The sequence below is a fragment of the Rhincodon typus genome, chromosome 25 (genome assembly GCF_021869965.1).
Source record: "Rhincodon typus isolate 14 chromosome 25, sRhiTyp1.1, whole genome shotgun sequence".
NCBI classification, from domain to species: domain Eukaryota; kingdom Metazoa; phylum Chordata; class Chondrichthyes; order Orectolobiformes; family Rhincodontidae; genus Rhincodon; species Rhincodon typus.
The window spans coordinates 12,272,202-12,292,495 of record NC_063356.1 but is presented as its reverse complement, the minus strand read 5'-3'; the positions used below and the strand labels follow the sequence as shown (position 1 = coordinate 12,292,495).

Below are 20,294 nucleotides of genomic sequence, written 5' to 3'. Positions count from 1 at the left end.
ATTATAATTGGGTAAGAAATGATAATCCACGAAGTTAGGAGGCATTTAGTATAAATGTGGCAGCATTGCTTACCCTCTTTATTTTCTACCCCTTTCTACCCCAGTCATTTATCCTCTGATACAGGCTCCATAAATACCTTACTAAACTGGCCATTTTCATGTAGCCTGTGAAAGGAAATGTTAGCACCTAAAATTCTTTCTGAGAGGGTTTATTTGACAGGAATGGGAAGTCCCAATTCTAGCTTTCTTATCTTTTGCAAAACTATAATCAGTCATTATTTTCAAAGTATTTGTATTGGTTTTTGTGTTTGTATCTGTGTTTTGTCTTTTTATGGTGTTTAAAACATCAGAGGAAACACCTCTAGTGATTTTTTTTTTTTTGCTTTTCTTTGGGCAATTGACATGTTCCTGTATGATCTGTAGTGTTATGCAAAATGAGATGTTGCAAGAGAAACCAAAGCTAAGTACAATTTTAGCAAGTCAGGTGTTACTTTACTGGAATAATCAGACCAGTGTTGATGCTTTTAACCTTTCTTCTATGTTTTATTTCAGCTCTTCATTTGTTGGGACCCACTGCTAGCCATAATTTGCCATTAAAATGAATTCATAGAAAATGTTCTACTTCTGAAGTGTCAAATATGGTACATTATCGTCTACATTTTCTACTTTGAGTAAAACTTTGCCTTTTTTTAAAGGGATGGTCTCTGTTTAAAAGGTTCTAAGTACACAGGCATTTCAAAATGACTTTAACTTGTTACTACATTCCTGCAGTGATCCTTTGTTAATGATATGAAGCTTGGTGGGCTGCTATTTTCAAAAGGAAATAGGATCATTTACTTTAAGAAATGGATTTTTTTTGATATGGCCTTTTTAATGCTTTTTTGAAATATTTCATGTATAAATCCATGAAAACAGATACTGTCTCTTTGATCCAGATGTTGGGAAGCTGTTTAAGCTGTTTAGTGACAGTCATTGCTATGCATCAGTCAACATTGTTTTGCTCTGTATTGAATAGTGAAAGATGTAAAAGCTACACAGATTTGCTCAGAGAAATAACTGTCAAAGGAGTAAGGATGTTTGCTACAAATTTCAAAGGGTGCCTACTCATTGGAAATGCTTTTGCTTTATTTATCAACAAAAGAATCAAATCACATTCAACTGGCCAAGATTCTTAAATGATCAGTTCATGTTCATAAGATCGGCCTTGCACAAATGTAATAATTTGTGCTCCATAAATGCCTCTACGTTTATCTTGTGAGTAACTGATCTGAATCTAGTAGGAAAGTTAACAGTTCAACCTGGTTGAATTGACTGATTTCTGCGATGACAGCGGTTGGTTTGGGAGGGGGTGAAAAGCCAGCAACGTCGCTCTTAACTGCAGCCTCATGGCACCTGGAGAAAGGGGGTATACATGGATTTCAGGTGAAGTGAGATTTTCGGCTCAAATGTCCTCCTTATTCAAGGTGGAACGCTTTGTTGCATTCTTACACTTGAATAGTGATCACTTTCACAAAATACTGAGGCAGGATTGTGGAGAGTGAGCTCTTGTCTACTCACTTGCTCACTTCAATGACTTGTGGGGATGGAAGAAAAAGTGAGAAATGGAAAAGCAGCAAAAAAGAATTGGCAAGGTAAATTTGACTTGAAAGGCAGTTGACGTTGTATAAAAATGTTGCAACCTAGGGAGTATTTAAACCTGTTTCTTCAGATAAGAATTAGGGGTCCAAGCTGTAATTTGAAATTTTGGGTGAGCAAATGATTATGTAGCAGTAATTTCTACAGTAGAATTAGTACTGATATGTGCAACGAGATTTCAATTTTCTCGAGTTTCCAGTATGCCGCCTCTAAATCAGAAAGGAAAATATCCCAAACGTTTAGTCTTTTTCCCACTAGTTACATAAGGAGTTGTGTGTGGGAGCACTCTATATTTGAAAGTATGTACCATTCCCTTATACAGGTTGCATGAATAAATCTTCCATCAAACGGTGAAAATTCATTGAACTGAATTTCTGCAATTTTTATTGAACATCCTTAACTCTTATTTCTTGTTCTGTAATTGAATCTTGACATTTTCAGGGTTCTAAAACATTATAAAATGTGCCAAAAAAGTGCCAACCCTCCAAGCATGAGATAAGATGATGTAGTGTTTAACAAAATCCAGTCTGTCTGGTTCCTTTGTTTACACTGAGACTTGCTTGTTCCTTTTGATTGTTGGAACTTTAAAATTAGTGACTTATTTGTATGTTGTACTTTGGCTGTAGTTTAACAAAAACACCATAATTCTTTCTTCAGCTTGAATTTCACATTTTAATCCAACAATGAGTACAAGAGTGTTTGGCCATAAGCATTTCTGCTGAGGTATGTGGGAATGCAAATATTGTACTAAGTTCCGGCACTGCATAGCCTGACATTTGTGTTTTGCTTGACTTTCTCAATACAACTTTCAAAGCTGCGATATATTTTCCATGTTTCAAATTTACTGGGAGCAAGTTGATGTGTGTGTAAAGTAGCTATGAAAAAGAATGAAGGGCATCATTGCATCCTCAAAATGTCCGTTTTAAACTGAAAATATCACTTAGTGACAATAAGTGTTTTGATTTGATGTTTAAATATCCCCCATCTGTCAGTTTTAAATCACAAGTCTTTTAACTATATTTAACGTTTAAACATTTTTGTTTTAAAACTCATTGCAAAGATGGCCATTGTGATATTGTTGAATTTTATTAATTCATGTGACATTCCTGGAGTTAATTGTATTTGTTATTCAGATAGAAAAGGCTCTGCTTAATTCCTTTAACAACTATGCTATCTACCCCTGTTTTGAATTTAGCTATTTTCACCTCTGGAGCAGGTGGTACTTGAAGTTGGCTGAGAGAGAGGGACACTACCACTGCACCACAAGAGCCCTTCCACTTTGAATTTACAGTTACCATGATGTTTAGACGTAGATGGTGCAGTATTTTAACTTGTTCTTGTTTTATGGATATTCTATAATAAAAAGGCTCTACTTATAAAGACGAATTTAGAAGAAAGTATTACTGAACTTCTTTCCATTATGCAATCATATTTTCACCTGAAATTAATGCCTTTCTTTGGCACAGGAACTGGTGTGGCACATGTAGAAACTGTAGAATGTGGCTGAGAGTTGGCGTTCCACACAGTGTTCTTAGATCCCTAAATTTGGTTAGCTGTGCAAATAAATGAAGCTTTTCTAAGCAGAGCGAAGAAAGTCAAAGTACTTCATAGCTGTGCTCACATAGCGCCATTTGCTAGTTTAACAGTTAAAAGATATTCTACATGTCGTTCATTTATGAGAAGAAATGCTTGGGAATCATAAAATAATTCCAAAGTAGAGGTATAGAAAACAAAATGGAGTATGTGCTGAGCTCATCAAGTGACCTAGCGAAGTAATGCAGTGAATCTCTGGTTATCAGGTCAGTCAGCTAATTCAGTTAGGGTAATTGTCCTCCGTGCTTCTGGGTTTAAGGGAAAATGTAAGTTAAAAGTGGCCGCTGTGAGTAAACTTTGCAATCCAGTGACTCCTGCTGCTGATGTGCATACGAGGATGCCTGAGGACAAGGTTGGACTTGGTTATGGTTATCCTCTGTCTCCCAAAGTGAACTATCATATTCACTGTCAAATCTCATCTGATTAACGAGTATCTTTTAAATCAGTATCTTTTAAATGGGAAAACTGACAGGAGCAAAACAACAGCTGGAATTTCCAATTAGTCACTACCCCAGCATACCACTAGATGGAACTGAAGTATCATAATAGTTTAGTTTACAATTAATTCTGCTCTATAATTTGAGATTAGTGTAAACAATATTGTATTATAATGAGGCTTAACATTTCAGTCGTCCAGTCATACATTGTATATGTTTAAGTATTTTCGTATTATGTTTTTAGCAAGTATTAGTGAGAATATATTGCAGCTTTGAAATGTTTGTTAACACATTTTGAAAACTAGGAGTTGCTAAATTGCATTTATATTTTCTGATGTTGGGTAGAGTTGGCAATTTTTAGTTTCTGAACAGGTTAAGTTGACTTCCATTCAACAAGTATACGTGGCCTTTGTTATTTGTATGTTCATTTCAGGATTGTCTGTATTGTTCACCATGGCTGTGAGGGATTTTGTCCTTTGCACTGAATTTGAACTACTCCAGTTCTGTGCACAACTTTTGAACTTCATTCGCCAAATAAATGGCTTCACAGTATTATCTTCTGTATGTATGTACATGTACTCATCAGGGTGAGGTTAACCAGGGCTAAAGAATGAAACTCACTTTTTCCACTTCATGCCCTCTTTTGCACTCCTGGATCGGGCATTGTTCAAAACAGATTTGAAGATAAGCATAGCTTTTAAGTCCTGAACTGCAACAATTTGAGTTCTGTAGCAGTCTTTCTTGGTTTGTCTTAGATGAAAATTTCTAATCTGTACCAGATTAGTGTTGATTTTGAGCACAAGATTCCAACTAGAAACTGAATGAAGACCAGTCGGAATTTTTTTGTTTTTTTTTTAATTTATGGCCTTAAATTTGTGGAATTTGAATCTAGATGTCTAGGGGTGAGAGAGTACTGCTCTCGTCTGCCCTGCAGCCACAAATTACTCTAAACAGCTGTTAGGTATGGAGGTCAAATGCTAGTTGACACTGAGACTGTGTCCATTGTTATACTGCTTAAACTACAGATCACTTACAGCACTCTAAACCACTACCAGTTGTTATTAGAGATTATTGTGTAGTCTGGATTTTTATTTGGGGTTTTCCACCAGCTCTCTTGTAATTCAAAACCATGCAGTTAACATCAAACGATGGATGTTAAAAATGAAGGATGAAAGCTAAGTACCATTGCATGTCTTTGTTATTCCTGGCTTGGCCAGATCTATAGCAATTAAAGCTCCAAGTTGTACAATGTTAGCCTTAAAATACTGGCTGTGATGTTTCCTCTGCAACTTGAGTCAGCAGGATGTAATGTGTTTTTAATTTAAATTTCAAGCTTATCTCTCCTTACCAAATCATTTAGAAGGCCACTTCATCTCCTGTGCCCATTTTTTTGTTAAAAGGAAGAATTTTGACCTCTGATCAGTTGCTGAGACTGCTGATTACAGTTGTGTTTACAGATTAGCACTGAAGATTCTTTTACAGCTCAAGTGCCTAAGTTGCCATATAGATTGGCTGGTAGCAGGTGTCTGTTTTTTAAATATTAGTGTTTTCATTTTGTGTTTGCGAGGGTGGGTATATTAGAAGTCAGATGCTACTAATGCCAAGATTCAAATATTACAAATATGTTTGGAATGTAAGGTTTTGCCTGACTAAATCTGTAAAATAATAGAGGTGAGAAGGAAGTGCCTTATCACTAAGCTAGTAAGAAATTTTGGTGGAATCAAGATTCTTAAATGCTGCCATATTTGGCTACATATCTGCTGTAGGGGTCAAAACATTCATGAAACTCTGCTATTTGACCTTGAATCATTGGTATTGCCACAAATGTAAAAGTGGAAAGTGGTTTCATTCTTCAGCACTGGTGACCAAGACACACTGAAAGTGTTTTTCAAAAAAAAATGCTGGGACTTTAATGGAAGTATTTAAGTCTGGTAATTTCAATGTACTTTGTAGAGACTGCATATGATTTGATTTGAAGTGCCACTATTAACCTGATGGTGGCATCTAGATGCCTGTAGTCACTAATGCAATTGCGCAAATTTCATTGCACAGTTACTTTTAAATTCCAGCGGGGTATCTTCCCGTCAACTATTGTGTAAAGTTTCATGAATAAATACTCCGAGCAGGTTTCAGGCCATACTCGTCAATGTCTTAAACTCCTTCATTTCTCTGCATGTGCTGATTTGCTGGCAGTTTTGTAGAAGTATTTTGTGGTACTGCACTTAGGTACGTAGATATCTTTGGATGCTGCTGTATATGTCTGCTTCTGTGAGCTTTACCAAGGTACAGAGGAAGGTAATCACAGGATTTTCTAAATGTACACAGAACGCATAGCACCCGAAGAACTGTTAACTGAGCTGATCTGTAGCTATTTGAAAAATATATTATACTCAAAAAAAAAACAAACTATTGTTTTTGCTTTATGCAGGGGGCAGATTTGTTGCATTCCTTAAGTATATTTTATTTGGTGCAGAGGGAGTACATTTCCTGAACTTGTACCTTTATCAATCCATCAGCAGCATTAACACTAAAACGTAGCCCCAGTGGAGGACTTCCCATACACTCCCTTTTGAAGAAAACTTACATTGAACAGTGCAATTAGATTTATTTTGTCCTGTCTCCAAATAAGAATGTGATCTAATTGTATTGGCATCCTGAGATGGGTACCTGATCATTTAGAACTTTTTTATTGCATGCTTTGTTAATTGTTGTCTTAGTTTTAACAAACTGGATGTTTGTGACATTTTATTTTCCTAATTTTCTGCATGCACGTTATATATTCATGCAAATCTGTAATGTAAATTTATGTCCCATTTCCAGTCTTAATCCTGTGGTTCCAGTTGCTTGTGTCTGTGACCAAATTCAGATCGGTCAGATTGCAATAAATCAGTTAATTTCACATTTGCCAATAATTTGTTTTTTACGTGCTAGGAACTGTGATGGCATATGTTAATTCTGTGATTATCTTATTTCCTGAGCTGTGATATTCATGAGTTTATAAACTCTGCTGTTTTTAACTCTTTCCAATCCATGAAGTGTTCAAACCTACTTCATGAATTCATAAAGGATCGTGGTACAAACTATTCAGAGCTGCTTGATTTGATAAATTGATATTAACCAGTGAATAATCTGGTTGGATTGTAACCATTTATAATTTAGTCAAGTGGGATTTGATTGCTGTCAAGATTTTGCACATCTTTTTTCCAAAATACTGATAACCTCTGCACTATGGCAACGTTGTGAAAACTACACATGCTTTACATTAAAAGGTATTATTAACTCTGTTTAATAAAGGTTAAGCCCAATAACTAGTTACCCGTTTAAATTGACCATCGTTGTCTTAACAATCATCAACATTTTCATTGCTGTCTCAAAAACACTGTTTGTGACCTTATGGATAAGGAAAGGTTAAATGCAATTAATGACCTAGTGTTCCTTAGGTAAACTGTAGGTACGCTTAAGCAGAATAATTGTATTGTAATTTCAGTCAAAGTAATTGTAGTCTGATTCTAAATATTTATGACTTTATTAAAGTGACTACACTAATAAAGATCCCCATTAGGGATGAACAATTAAGTTGGATGTTTCTGTTTTATGGAAATCAGGTTATGTTTATAAATGCATTGTATTATACGGTACTGCAAATGTTATGTTCAAACTAGCACCATTTCATACTTTGTTTATATGCTGTATGGAAATGTATGAAATATAATGATTAAATGTTGTAAGAGCAATGCTGTATCATACTTTATTGGCCTTTGAAAATGGCAAATAGAATAAAGAAATGGACTAAAAGACTGTGTGTTTCTTTCATTGCCTCCCCTGTGGGCACAGTTCAGGTCCAAACCTTGGCAGTGAATTTTGAAAGCAGAGTTGATACTCATCTTAAAGAATGATAGGAAGTGGCATCCACCCGTGTATTTTTTCCAACAGCTGTTGCTAGGTGGTAATGAATATTGGGAAATGACCATAAGATAGCGGAGCAGAATTAGACCATTTGGCACATCGAGTCTGTCCGTCCTGCAATAACAGTCAGTCTATGTCTCAAACCTGTTGCCCCCCCCCCCCCAAAAATGATGAATTATTATTCATTCAAGGGATGTAGGCATTACTGGCTGGGCCAGCATTTATTGCCTAAACGGCAGTTAAGAGTCAACCGCGTTGCTGTGGGTCTGGAGTCACATGTAGGCCAGACCAGGTAAGGATGGCAGTTTCCTTCCCTAAAGGACATTAGTGAACCAGATGGGTTTTTCCAACAATCGACAACATTTCATGATCATCCTAAGCCTCTCAATTCCAGATTTTTATTGAATTCAAATCCCACCATTTGTCAAGGTGGAATTTGAACCCAGGTCACCAGAAATGTTACCTGGGTCTCTGGATTAATAGTCTAACAATAATGCCAGTAGGGAGTTGCCTCCCGCAAGGGAGTCTGATAGTGTCTCTATAATCACTCATTTTTTTTATTTCAGAAGGCCTCTCCTGAGGCACTCCATTCGGGCCTATCAGTATTCTGTGAGTTTCAATCGGATCCTCCATCGAGTACAGACCCAGAGTCTTTAACTGCTCCTCATGTGACAAGCCTTTAATCTCTGGGATCATTCTTATAAATCTCCTTTGGATCTCCTCCAGATCTCCTCCAATGCCAGCACACCGTTCCTTAGATACAGGGGCCAAAACTGCTCATGATATTCCAAGTGCGGGCTGACCAGAGCATTATACAGCCTCAGCAGTACATCTCTGCTCTTGTATTCTAGCCCTTTTGAGATGAATGCTAACATTGCGTTTGCATTTCCTACTGCCAACTGAACCTGTATTATAACTTTAAGAGAACCCTGAAGTAGGACTCAAAGTCCCTTTTTGCTGCAGATTTCCAAAGCCTTTCCCATTTTGAAAATAGTCTTTGCTTTTATTCTTCTTACTAAAGTGCGTAACTTCACACTTTCTGACATTTGTATTCCATTTGCTGCTACTTCGCCCACTCTCCTAGCCTGTCCAATCTGCAGTCTCCCTGTCCCTCCACCTGTCTTTGTTGTTAAGTTTGCAGATGACACAATGCCTTTGCCTTTGGTTCCTTCGTCCAGATCATTAATGTATAATGTGAATAGCTGTGGTCCCAACACTGACCCCTGTAGAACAGAACAGTCACTAGCTGCCATCTTGAAAAAGACCCTTTTATCCCTACTCTCTGCTTTCTGTCAGTCAGCCACTCCTCTACCCTTGCCAGTACCTTACCCCTAATACCATGGGTTCTCCTCTTACTGAGCAGCCTTCTGTATAGCACCTTGTCAAAGGCCTCCTAGAGATAAATGAGGGATTATAATGTCATTATCAGATCCCTGAGTCAAGAAAGCTAACTGTCAACTTGGCAGTAGTTCAATTTTTTTTATGGGTGTGGGGGTCATGGTTTGTTAGATAACTATTTCATGCATCAATTTCCTGAGCACCCAAAAAACTGAAAAGAAGCTTAAAGGACCAGTCACATCCTACAGAAGGAAGACTCCCAAGGTGGCTGTACAAAAAAGGTCATAATTCTGAGAAGTAAAGAAATGAAGTCCATTTAAAATTTTGCATGACTTGAAATCTATATATTGAATAGATAGAAATGTTAATGTTCATTCTACCGTATATGCACCACGGGTTTGTGGTTGACAATTGCGAATTCATTGATACTTGAAAAATCGGACCAAGACCTGAATAACTCATCAAATATCTATAGTCTAAAAGTTAATGTCAAGCTCTTTGACTCTTGCCTAAAGCTATAAAAACAATACTGATCTCTTTCATTTCCAATTTCCACCCTGCTGTCACTCTAACCTGTTCCATATCTGACTCCTCCCTTCCCTTCCTCGACATTTCTGTTTCTGTGGATAGGCTGGCCACCAATATCCACTACAGACCAACCAACTCCCAACTTGACTACATATCCTCTCACTCTTCCTGCAGAGACTATTCCATTCTCTGTTTCTCCATCACATCTGTTCTGATGATGCTAACTTTGACAAGGGGCTTCTGAAATGACCACCTTCCTCAACCAAGGATGCCCCAGCACCATAATGACAGTGCGTTCAGCCGAGTCCAACCCAGCACCTGCACTTCAGCCCTCACCCTCTCTCCTCCTTCCCACAACAGCGTTAGGGTCCTCCTTGTCACCTACCATTGCACCAGTATCCACATATAAAGGATTATTGGCTGCCATTTCCAACACCTCCAACGGGATACCACCAGTAGATAACTGCAGAAGATGTACCACCTATCCGTTTACTTCTTCCCTCCTCAGTATCCAAGGCGCAATTCATTCCAGGTGAAGCAGCACTTTATCTGCACTTCACTCAGTCTAGTCTACTACATTCATTGCTCACATTGTGGTCTCCTCTACATTGGGGAAGCAAAGTGTAGACTGGGTGAATGCTTTGCAGAACAGCTCCATTCTGTCTGCAAAAAAGCACCTTCTCCCATGTCCTTACTCCAATGCCCGTACAGCAGGCCTTGTTATCACAGAGCCAGACAGCATGGAAACAGACCCTTTGATCCAACAGGTCCACACTGATAATGTTCCCAAACTAAACTAGTCCCACTTGCCTGTATTTGGCCCATATTCGGCCCATATTCCTCCAAATCCTTCCTGTTTGCTTTTTTTTTTCTGGGATGTAAGCGTCACTGACCAGCATTCCTTGCCCATCCCTAGTTGCCCTTGAGAAGGTGGTGGTGGTGAGCTGCCTTCTTGAACTGCTGCAGTCCTCCTGCTGTGGGTTGACCTACAATGTCACTAAGGAGGTAGTTCCAGGATTTTGACCCAGCGACAGTGAAGGAATGGTGATATATTTCCAAATCAGGATCGTGAGTGGCTTGGAGGTGCTGGTGTTCCCATATGTCTGTTGCCTCTTGTCCTTCTAGGTGAAAGTGGTGGTGGGTTTGGAAGGTGCTGTCTGAGGACCTTTGGTGAATTCCTGCAGTGCATCTTGTAGATAAGTGCACACTGCTGCTACTGAGCGTCAGTGGTGGAGGGAGTGGATGCTTGTGGATGTGGCGCCAATCAAGCGGGCTGCTTTGACCTGGATGGTGTCAAGCTTCTTGAGTGTTGTTGGGGCTGCACTCATTCAGGCAAGTGGGGAGTATTCCATCACACTCCTGACTTGTGCCTTGTAGATATTGGTCAGGCTTTGAGGAGTCAGGAGGTGAGTTACTCACTACGGTATTCCCAGCTTCTGACCTGCTCTTGTAGCCATTGTGTTTATGTGGTGAGTCCAGTTGAGATTCTGGTCAATGATAACCCCCTGATGTTAGTGAGGAGGACTTTGCATGGTTGACAGGGCTGTTTCTGCCGTTGTCTTCTCTGGTGCCTAGGTTGATGCCAGAAGATCCATCCGGTTTCATTTCTTTGAGACTTTGTAGCGATTGGCACAACCAAGTGGCTTGCTCGGCCATTTCAGAGGGCAATTGAGAGTCAACCACATTTCTGTGGGTCTGTAGTCACATGTAGGCCAGACCAGGTGAGGATGGCAGATTTCCTTCCCTGAAGGACATTAGTGAACCAGATGGGTTTTCCAACAATTACGTACTTATCCAAATGTCTTTTAACTGTTGTAACTGTACCTGCATCCACCACTTCCTATGGCAGTTCATGCCACACATGAACATGGTCTGCTATTGTACACTACCCATTCTTAGCCACTAATAACCCCCATTAGCAGCCATTCATTCTCTTAGGCTGACTGTTATCCAATCCTTTGTCTGTCCAACTGTTGTTCTCTCTCTTTGGGGCTCTATCTCCACCTATCGTTTACACCTCACCCCCCTCTATCCACCCTATCCTCTGCATAAAAAACAACTTTTGCCTAGAAACCATAAGTTCTGAAGAAGGGTCACCGGACCCAAAATGTTAACTCTAATTTCTCTCCACAGATACTGCCAGAACTGCTGAGCTTTTCCAGTAATTTCTGTTTTTGTTTCTGATTTCCAACGTCTGCAGTTCTTTCAGCTTTTTACTGATCTCATGCTGTTCTAACCCTACCCCTACCCCTACCCCAATAACAATAAAATTGTACCTACTTCAGTTAATCACTTTGGAACCTAGTTACTGGTCTCTCCATGTTAAGTAGGCTCAGGATGTACTTTGTCGTCTTTATTTATTCACAGGATGAGGGTGTCGCTGGCTAGGCATGTATTACCCATCCCTAATTGCCCAGAGGGCAGTTAAGAGTCAACCACATTGCTGTGAATTTGGAGTCATATGTAGACCACACCAGGTAAGGATGGTAGTTTCATTCCCGAATGGGCATTAGTGAACCAGATGGGTTTTTCCTGACAATTGACAATAAATTCATGGTCATCACTAGATTCTTAATTTCAGATATTTGTTGAATTCAGATTCCACCATCTGCCGTGATGGGATTTGAACCCGGGCCCCAGAATGTTATCTGGCTCTCTGGATTAACAGTCCAGCAATAACACCACTTGGCCATCTACCCCTCACCGCAGATTTAGTAATTAAATTCAGTTAATAAATCTGGAATTAAAAGGCCAGCATTGCTAATAGTGACCAGAAAACCTCTGAATCGTCATAAGAACTACCTGGTTTACTCATGTCCTTTTAGGGCAAGATATGTTATGCAATCCCAGACTCTTAAATGCCCTCTGAAATGATATAGGGACGTGTAACAAATGCAGACTTTGTAAGAGCCATTTGCATCCTGTGGGTGAACAAAATAAATTTTTAAACTTAAAAAAAAATCAAGGGATGTGGGCATCTCTGGCTGGACTAGCGTGAATTGTCCACCCCTAGTTACCCATCAGAAGACAGTACCCTACCTTCTTCAGTCACTGCAGTCCATTTGGTGCAGCAGCACAAAAAAGCCCTTTCAGTCCATCACATCTGTGCTGGTCAAAAACAGCCATCTAACTATTCTATTCCTATTTTCTAACACTTGGCCCACAACCTTGTATGCCTTGGTATTGCAAGTGTACATGTAAATACTACTTAAATGTTATGAGGGTTTCTGCTTCTACCACCCTTACAGACAGTGTGTTCCAGGTTCCCACCACCCTCTGGGTGGAAAAGGTTTTCCTCACATCTCTTAAAAAGGTTGGGGCCTTCAAATCCTGTGAATGCTCCTCATAGGGATATGCAGCATTGGATTAAGAGAAAAATGGAGGCTTATCGCAGATACCATGGGTTCAACACAGCAGAAACTCTAGAGGAGTAAATAATGTGCAAGTGGGAATTCTAAAAGATTAGGAGAACTAAACAGGGACGTGAAAGGATACTGGCAATTAAACTAAAAGAAAATCCTAAGTTCTTTTACAAATACATTAAGGGTAAAAGGATATTCTTTTCTGCCATTACTTTAAATCAATGCTTCTGGTCATTGATCCCTCTGTCAAGGGGGAATGTTTCTTCTTGTCCACCTATATATGCACCTCATAATTTTGTACATTTTAATTATGCCATTTCTCAACTCTTGTGCTCTAAGGAAAACAATCTGTCTCTCTGTAAATGAAACTCTCCAGCCCAGGCAACATCCTGCTAAATCTTCTCTGCACCCTCTCCATGCTATCACACTCCTCCTATGACGTGGATTCCAGAACTGTGCTAGCTGTGGTCTAATCAATGTTTTATGCAGTCCCAACATTATCTCCCTGCTCTTAAACTCTATGCCTCAGCTAATAAAGGCAATTATACCATAACCCATTTAAACCACTTTATCCATCTGTCCTGATAAGTTAAGGGACTGATGTACATGTATACCAATGTCCCTCTGTTCCTTGGTGCTTTCCTGAGTTCTATTGTTCATCATGTGTTCCTTTGCCTTGTTTGTTCTACTCAAATGTATCACCTCACTTTTATCTGATTGGATTGAATTCCATTTGCTACTGATCAGGCTGTCCAAATCCTTCTGTAAGCTGAGGCTATCCTCCCCAATATTTACCACCTCACTAATTTTTCTATCATGTTTGCACTTATTAATCAACCCTCCCACATTCAAGTGTAAATCATCAATTTAAACTGCAAACAGCAAGGAACCCAACATTGACCCCTCCTCAGAGAAACACCTCAACTAGCACCTTCTGCTTCCTGCTACTCAGCCAATTGTAGATCCAATTATCCAATTTGCCAATTTTCCTGATTCTCTTGGGTTGTTACTTTTTCTAGTAGTTTCCCATGTGGGTCCTTATAAAAGCCTTGCTGAAGTCTAGGGTGGGGAATGGCCTAGTGGTGTTATCACTAGACTGTTAATCCAGAGAACCAGGTAATGTTCTGGGGACCTGGGTTCAAATCCTGCCACAGCAGATGGTATTTGAATTCATTTAAAAAAAAAAAAAAATCTGGAATTAAGAGTCATCATAATGATGAGCAGAAATCCATTGCCAATTGTCAGGAAAAACCCATCTGGTTCACTAATGCCCTTTAGGGAAGGAAACTGCCATCCTTACCTGGTCTGGCCAACATATAATTCCAGATCCACAGCAACATGGTTGACTCTTAACTGCCCTCTGGGCAGTTAGGGTTGGGCAATAAATGCTGGCCTAGCCAGCAATGCCCCAATCCTGTGAAGGAATAAATAAAACAAAGTACATTACATCAAAAGCATTGCCCTCATCTACAGACCTGGCCACCTCTTTGAAAAATTCAGTCAAGTTGGTCAGATATGACCTCCCCCTTAACAAAACCATGCTGACTGTTCTTGGTTAATTACTGCCTTTCCAAATACAGATTAATTCTGCCCCTCAGAATTGCATCCAATAGATTCCCCACCACTGAGGTTAGACTGACAGGCCTGTGGTTTCCTGTTTTATCCCTTGCTGCCTTCTTGAATAATGGTACCACATTGATTGCCATCCAGTCTCAGGAACCTCTCCTGTAGTCAGAAAAAATTGAAATTTTTTGCAAGTGATCCTGTTATTTTCTCCAATGCCTCACTCAGCAACCTGGGATATGTTTCATCTAGCCATGGAGGTTTATCTTTTTTTAAGCCTGTCAAACTACTTAGACCCTTCTTTCTGTCTGCTAATTTTTAAAGTTGTATCACAGATCTTTTCCCTGATTTCTAGACCCAAAAATAACCCTTTCACAAGTGAGCACTCACGCAAAGTATTCATTTAGAACCCTACCTACGTCCTCTAGCTCCATGAACAAATTACTGCTGTAGTCCTGTGGCCTCTACTCTTTCCCTCTTTATCTTATTACCCTTAGTGTACTAGTAAAACAATTTAGGATTTTTCTTTTTTACCTGACAGTATTCTTTCATGTCCCCGTTTAGCTCTCCAAATCATTTTAGGTTTTCTGTTTCATTATTCTTTACTCCTCTCGTGCTTCTCCTGTGTTGAGCCCTCAGTATCTGCCATAAGCCTTCCTTTTTCTCCTAATCCAGTGCTGTATATCCTTCTATCCAGTGTTCACAGGATTTGATGGTCCCACCCCTTTTTGTTTATTGGAACATGTTGGTCTGTACTCTCCATATTTACTGTTCTGAGACACATTTACCTGAAAGTATCTGGCCAAATCATATCTGATCTTATTAACATTAGCCTTCCCCACCTAAATCAGGCCCTTCCTTCTTCTTTTCCATAATTTGTACGAGGGCAATGAAACCAATTCCTCCAAACACAGCATGCAACGTTTCAAATGCATTCTTCGTCCCTAATGTTTTTCATTTATTTACTTCATCAGTAGTTCCAGATAATTCATTGTCATTGTAGCAGGCCATATTGGTTCTTCGATAATAGTTACTCTATATGCCACCTTGACAATTAAATTTCCCAAGAGCACTTTCATAGGAGTATTACAAAGCAAAGCATGACACAGCTATGTAAGGCGACAGTAAGTCTGATCGCCTAAAGCTTGATCGAAGAGAAATATTTCAAGGAATAGGTTAAAGGAAAGAAGTGAGGTTGAGAGATACTTCTAGATCTTGTAGTCTAGACAACTGAAGGCATGGCCACCATTGGTGGAATCATTATGACTGAGAATGCACAAGAGACTAAAAATAAACAAGTGCAGAAATCTCAGAGAGTTGTGTGGTTTGTGAAGGTGACCGGGATAGAGAAGGGTAAGACCATGGGAGGATTTGAAAAACAGGATGAGAATGTTAAAATTGCCCTACTGAGGAACAATGCAGGTCAATAGGGAACGGGGTGTGATAAGGGAATGGAATTTGTTGCAAATTAAGACAGGCAGTTGGGTTTTTGGATGATATCCGGTTTCTTGGTGGAATCTAGTTAATTGAAGCAATTCATCCAACTTTTCATGGAATCAAAATACAGAAAAAATGTGAAATAAGTTCTAGCACCCCCTTTTTCCTCCAATGCTAATCCTACGTTTTTGTTAGTGGACTTGCCAATAAATGGAAATAAGATTTCACTTCCCTCTTAAACCTTTCATAATTTTTAAAGGCTCCAATGCGTCCTCCATTTTAATTAACATTTTCAAAGCTATTCTTGATGGTAAGCTTTCATTGCAGCTATTGTTCCAAAATATTATGCTGGTTTTATGGACCAAATTTTCTTCCTGTAATGAAGTGCACAGAACTGCACGTGGTATTCAAACTTGACGTAGCAATGTCTTGTTCACTTTCTCTTTCTTGCTTTTCCATCTAAACCCCTGCCAACCACTTAACTGAATGAATGGATTGTCACCACCATTAAAACTTTGAGCTCCTACTGCAATCTTTGATCTATGCAGATCACAAAGGATCCCCTGCATTAACTAATGAAAACATATGGGTATAATTTCAGCTGCAAAGCTGAAAGTGTTCAGTGCAACATAGTGCAAATGGAAACTTCTTGCAACATTTTCCACATTTAATTACTTATAGATTAAACCACTTTAATGAATTTGTTTTGGCAACCACATCTCTGTTTGCTCCTTCAACTGTTGGAATGCTGTTTGATTGAATTAGGATTCTGGGGGCTTTTAACTATTCAGTTGGTAAACCTATTCTATAGCCCTTTAAGGAACCATGACACCAGAGAAATGTCAATATGCTTCTGCTACCCGAGTAGAGTACATTGAGAGTTTATTGAAAGTTATCAGCTTCACTTATCTGTTAACTACTGATTATCAACCTTTTCTTGTGATTTGTATTTTTCACAGTGGCCATAATGTTCTGGTGCAAATCCAAAATATTGATAACTCAGTAATCATTGCGTGTTTTTCTGTTGCTGTAAGTTGACATTGTATCTACAATATGTCGATTTATATTAGCTAGTTCTGTGCCTTTTCGTGCAGTCTCTGAAATGTTCAGGATTAGATTTGTAGACCAGTAGAAACTGCAACAATAGAAGCTACAAATTTTCAAGCATAAAGAATGCCATTCTGAATGTAATTTATATTAATTTTTTTGGAAGGGACATTAATTTGAAATAAAATGTGATTGTAAGTTTTTATAATTTCGTCTGATAAACAGGCCAAGAGAAGACTGTGGCACCACATTTCCTGAAGCACACCTCAAGTGGCTGATTCTTCCTGGAGTGTGTTGGCCGTGAGCTGGCAGCTCCCCACTTACCAATGTGGCCACTCATCATGGGCCGATCTAGACATTGAGTGCCAAATGTTACTTACGCATAGAAGCGTCGTTCTCAAAAGATCTGTGGTATTTTCTGAATCTCCTGGTCCTATGCATTTGTGCTAAAAATCAGCAACAGAGCTATTAGACTGTGACACACTTGTCATTATCTGCTGCAAAACAAAAATGTAAACATCTTGCAACAGACATCCAAGGATATTAGTTCCCTAAAATCTTCTCCATTTTGATCCAGAGCTTGCTTAGGCAGAGTTCTGTTTATCCTTGATCATTGAAGGCAATGACTCTCAATTGCATCCCTGATTTTAAATACTCCTATCATTGGTGACCATGCCTTCAGCTGCCTAAGCTCTGGAATTTTATGTTATTTATTCATGGGATGTAGGCATTGCTGGCTGGCCAGTATTTATTATCCATCCCTAGTTGTCCTTGAGAAGGTCATGGTGAGCTGCCTTCATGAACTGCTGCAGTCCATGTGCTGTGGCCCACAATGGTGTTAGAGAGGGAATTTAAGGCTTTTGAGCCAGTGACTGTGAAGCAATGGTGATCTGTTTCCAAGCCAGGATGGTGACCATCTTGGAGGGGAACTTGCAGGTGCTGGTGATCCCATGTATCTACGGCTCTTGCCCTTCTAGATGGAAGTGGTCATGGTTTGGAAGATGCTGTCTGAGTATCTTTGGTGAATTTCTGCAATGCATCTTGTAGATAGTACACACTACTGGAATTGAGCTTTGGTGGTGGAGGGAGTGGACGTGGTGCAAATTAAGTGGACTGCTTTGTCTTGGATGGTGTCAAGCTTCTTAAGTGTTGTTGGAGCTGCACCCATCCAAGCAAGTGGGGAGTATTCCATCACACTCCTGACTTGTGCCTCGTAGATGATGGACAAGCTTTGGGGAGATAGGAGGTGAGTTACTCGCCACAGTATTCCTAGCCGCTGTATTTGTGTGGTGAGTCCAGTTGAGTTTCTGGTCAATGGCAAGTCCAAGGATGTTGATAGTGGGACATTCAGTGATAGTACCACCATTGAATGTCAAGGGGTGTGTTTAGATAATCTCTTACTGGAGAGGGCCATTTTTGTGGCGTGAATGTAACTTGCCACTTGTCAGCCCAAGCCTGGATATTGTCTTGTTGGATTTGAATATGGACTGTTTCAATATCTGAGGTTTGCTAATGGTGCTGAACATGTTGCAATCATGGGCAAACATGCTGACTTCTGACCTTATGATGGAGGGAAGGTCATTGATGAAGCAGCTGAAGATGGTCAGGCCTAAAATACCACCCTGAGGAACTTTTGTAGAGATGTCCTGGACCTGAGATGATTGACCTCCAACCATCATGACCATCTTCCAGATATGCCTGTAGCAGAGAATTTGCCTCCAAATACCCATTGATTCCAGTTTTGCTAGGGCTCCTTGATGCCACATTCAGTCGAATGCAGCTTTCGTGTCAAAGAATGTCACTCTCACTTCACCTCTGGAATTCAGCTGTTTTGTCAATGTTTAATGAGATCAGGAATGGAGTGGCCCTAGCAGAACCCAAACTGGGCATCAGTGAGCAGGTTACTGCTTGATAGCACTGTTGGTGATACCTTCCGTCACTTTACTGATTGGTAGTAGTAGACCGATGGGGCATTAATTGGCTAGGTTGGATTTCTCCGGATTATTGAATACAGAACATATTTGGGCAATTTTCCACTTTGTCGGGCAGGTGTCAATGTTGTAACTGTACTGGAACAGCTTGGCTAAGGGAGCTAGAGTACTATTGCTGGAATGTTGTCAGGACCCACAACCTTTGCAGTATCCAGTGCCTTCAACTGTTTCTTCATATCACATGGAATGAATCAAATTGACTGAAGACTGGTATATGTGTTATGCTGGGGACCACTGAAGGAGGCAGAATTGGATAATTCACTCGACACATCTGACTGAAGATTGCTGCGAATACTTCAGCCTTGTCTTTTGCACTGATGTGCTGGGCTCTTCCATCATTGAGGCTGGGGATGTTTGTGGAGCTGCCTCCTCCAGTGAGTTGTTTAATTGTCCACCAGCATTCACAGTGGCTCAGAGCACCAGAGACCTGGGTTCAATTCCAACCTGGGGTAACTGTGTGGAGGCCGCACGTTCTCCCCATGTAACGTGGATTTTTCTCCAGGTGTTTTGGTCTCTACCACCCCCATGCCCCCCCCCGCCCCTGCAACCTCGGTCCAAAGACGTGCAGGTTAGGGTGGATTGCCCATCCTAAATTGCCCGTAGTGTCCAGGGATGTGCAGGCTAGCTGGTTTAGCCATGGGAAATGCACAGTTACAGGGATAGGATGGGGGTGGGGGTGTTGGGTCTGGATGGAATGCTCTTTGGATGGTCGGTGTGGACTCGATGGGTCGAAGAATCCCTACGTCGTGGAAAGATGTCATATGATTCACGATTGTAGCAGAACTGCAGAACCTAGATCTAATCCATTGATCAGTTTCTCCCCAAAACCTCTCTATTCCTTCCTTAATTAAGACGCTCCTGAGATCTACCTTTTGGACCTAACATGGTAATTTTTCCTTATATCCTCTTTGTGTGGCTCGGTGCCAAGTTTTCTACAATAAGGTTCCCGCAAAATGGTGTGGGACCTTTTACTTTAAAAATGCTATATAAATGTAAATTGTTTTTCAATTGTTGCACAAATGGCAATCACACTGATGTCTCCAAGTGCCAATTATGTAAGTGTGATGCTTGACTGCGCACGGCATAAGATTAACCAACTGAGGAGGTTGTTAGGACCAAGAAGAAGCCTATCACTGTCTTGAATCCAGCCTTCCCGTAGGAATTGATGTATAGCCTTTGGCAGCCAAGTCCCATTGTTCCCATTCATAGCCCAGGAGTAACATGAGGATTTATGAACACCCTTGAAATTGCTTGATTTGAGATCAGCTAACTCTATTGATTGGAGTTTGAACCTGACTTTAACTTCGACTTGTTGAGCCTAGTTGAAGATTTCTGGTAAGTATTCTGATTACCGAGTCTGATGACTTTTCTTTGGTGTAGAAACATGAGCATCATTTGCTAGGGTGTAGTGTAGGCAACACAGTGCTGATTCAGAGTCCACATTTGTATCCATATGA

General features: G+C 40.0%; 1 protein-coding gene across 6 annotated transcripts in view; it reads left to right on the top strand.

The window, feature by feature from the left end:
* The window catches only part of LOC109913611 (fibroblast growth factor receptor substrate 2-like), a 123,643-nt gene that overhangs the window by 101,752 nt on the left and 1,597 nt on the right, over positions 1-20,294 (top strand). For 5 of the 6 annotated variants that reach the window (XM_048611912.1, XM_048611913.1, XM_020513148.2 and 2 more), the window contains one exon: positions 553-7,460. In XM_048611912.1, coding sequence (XP_048467869.1) covers positions 553-580 — 28 coding nt within the window. In that variant the 3' untranslated portion in view covers positions 581-7,460. Of the gene's footprint in view, positions 1-552; positions 7,461-20,294 lie in introns of those variants that run through there. The other variant, XR_007264727.1, reaches the window with a different exon arrangement.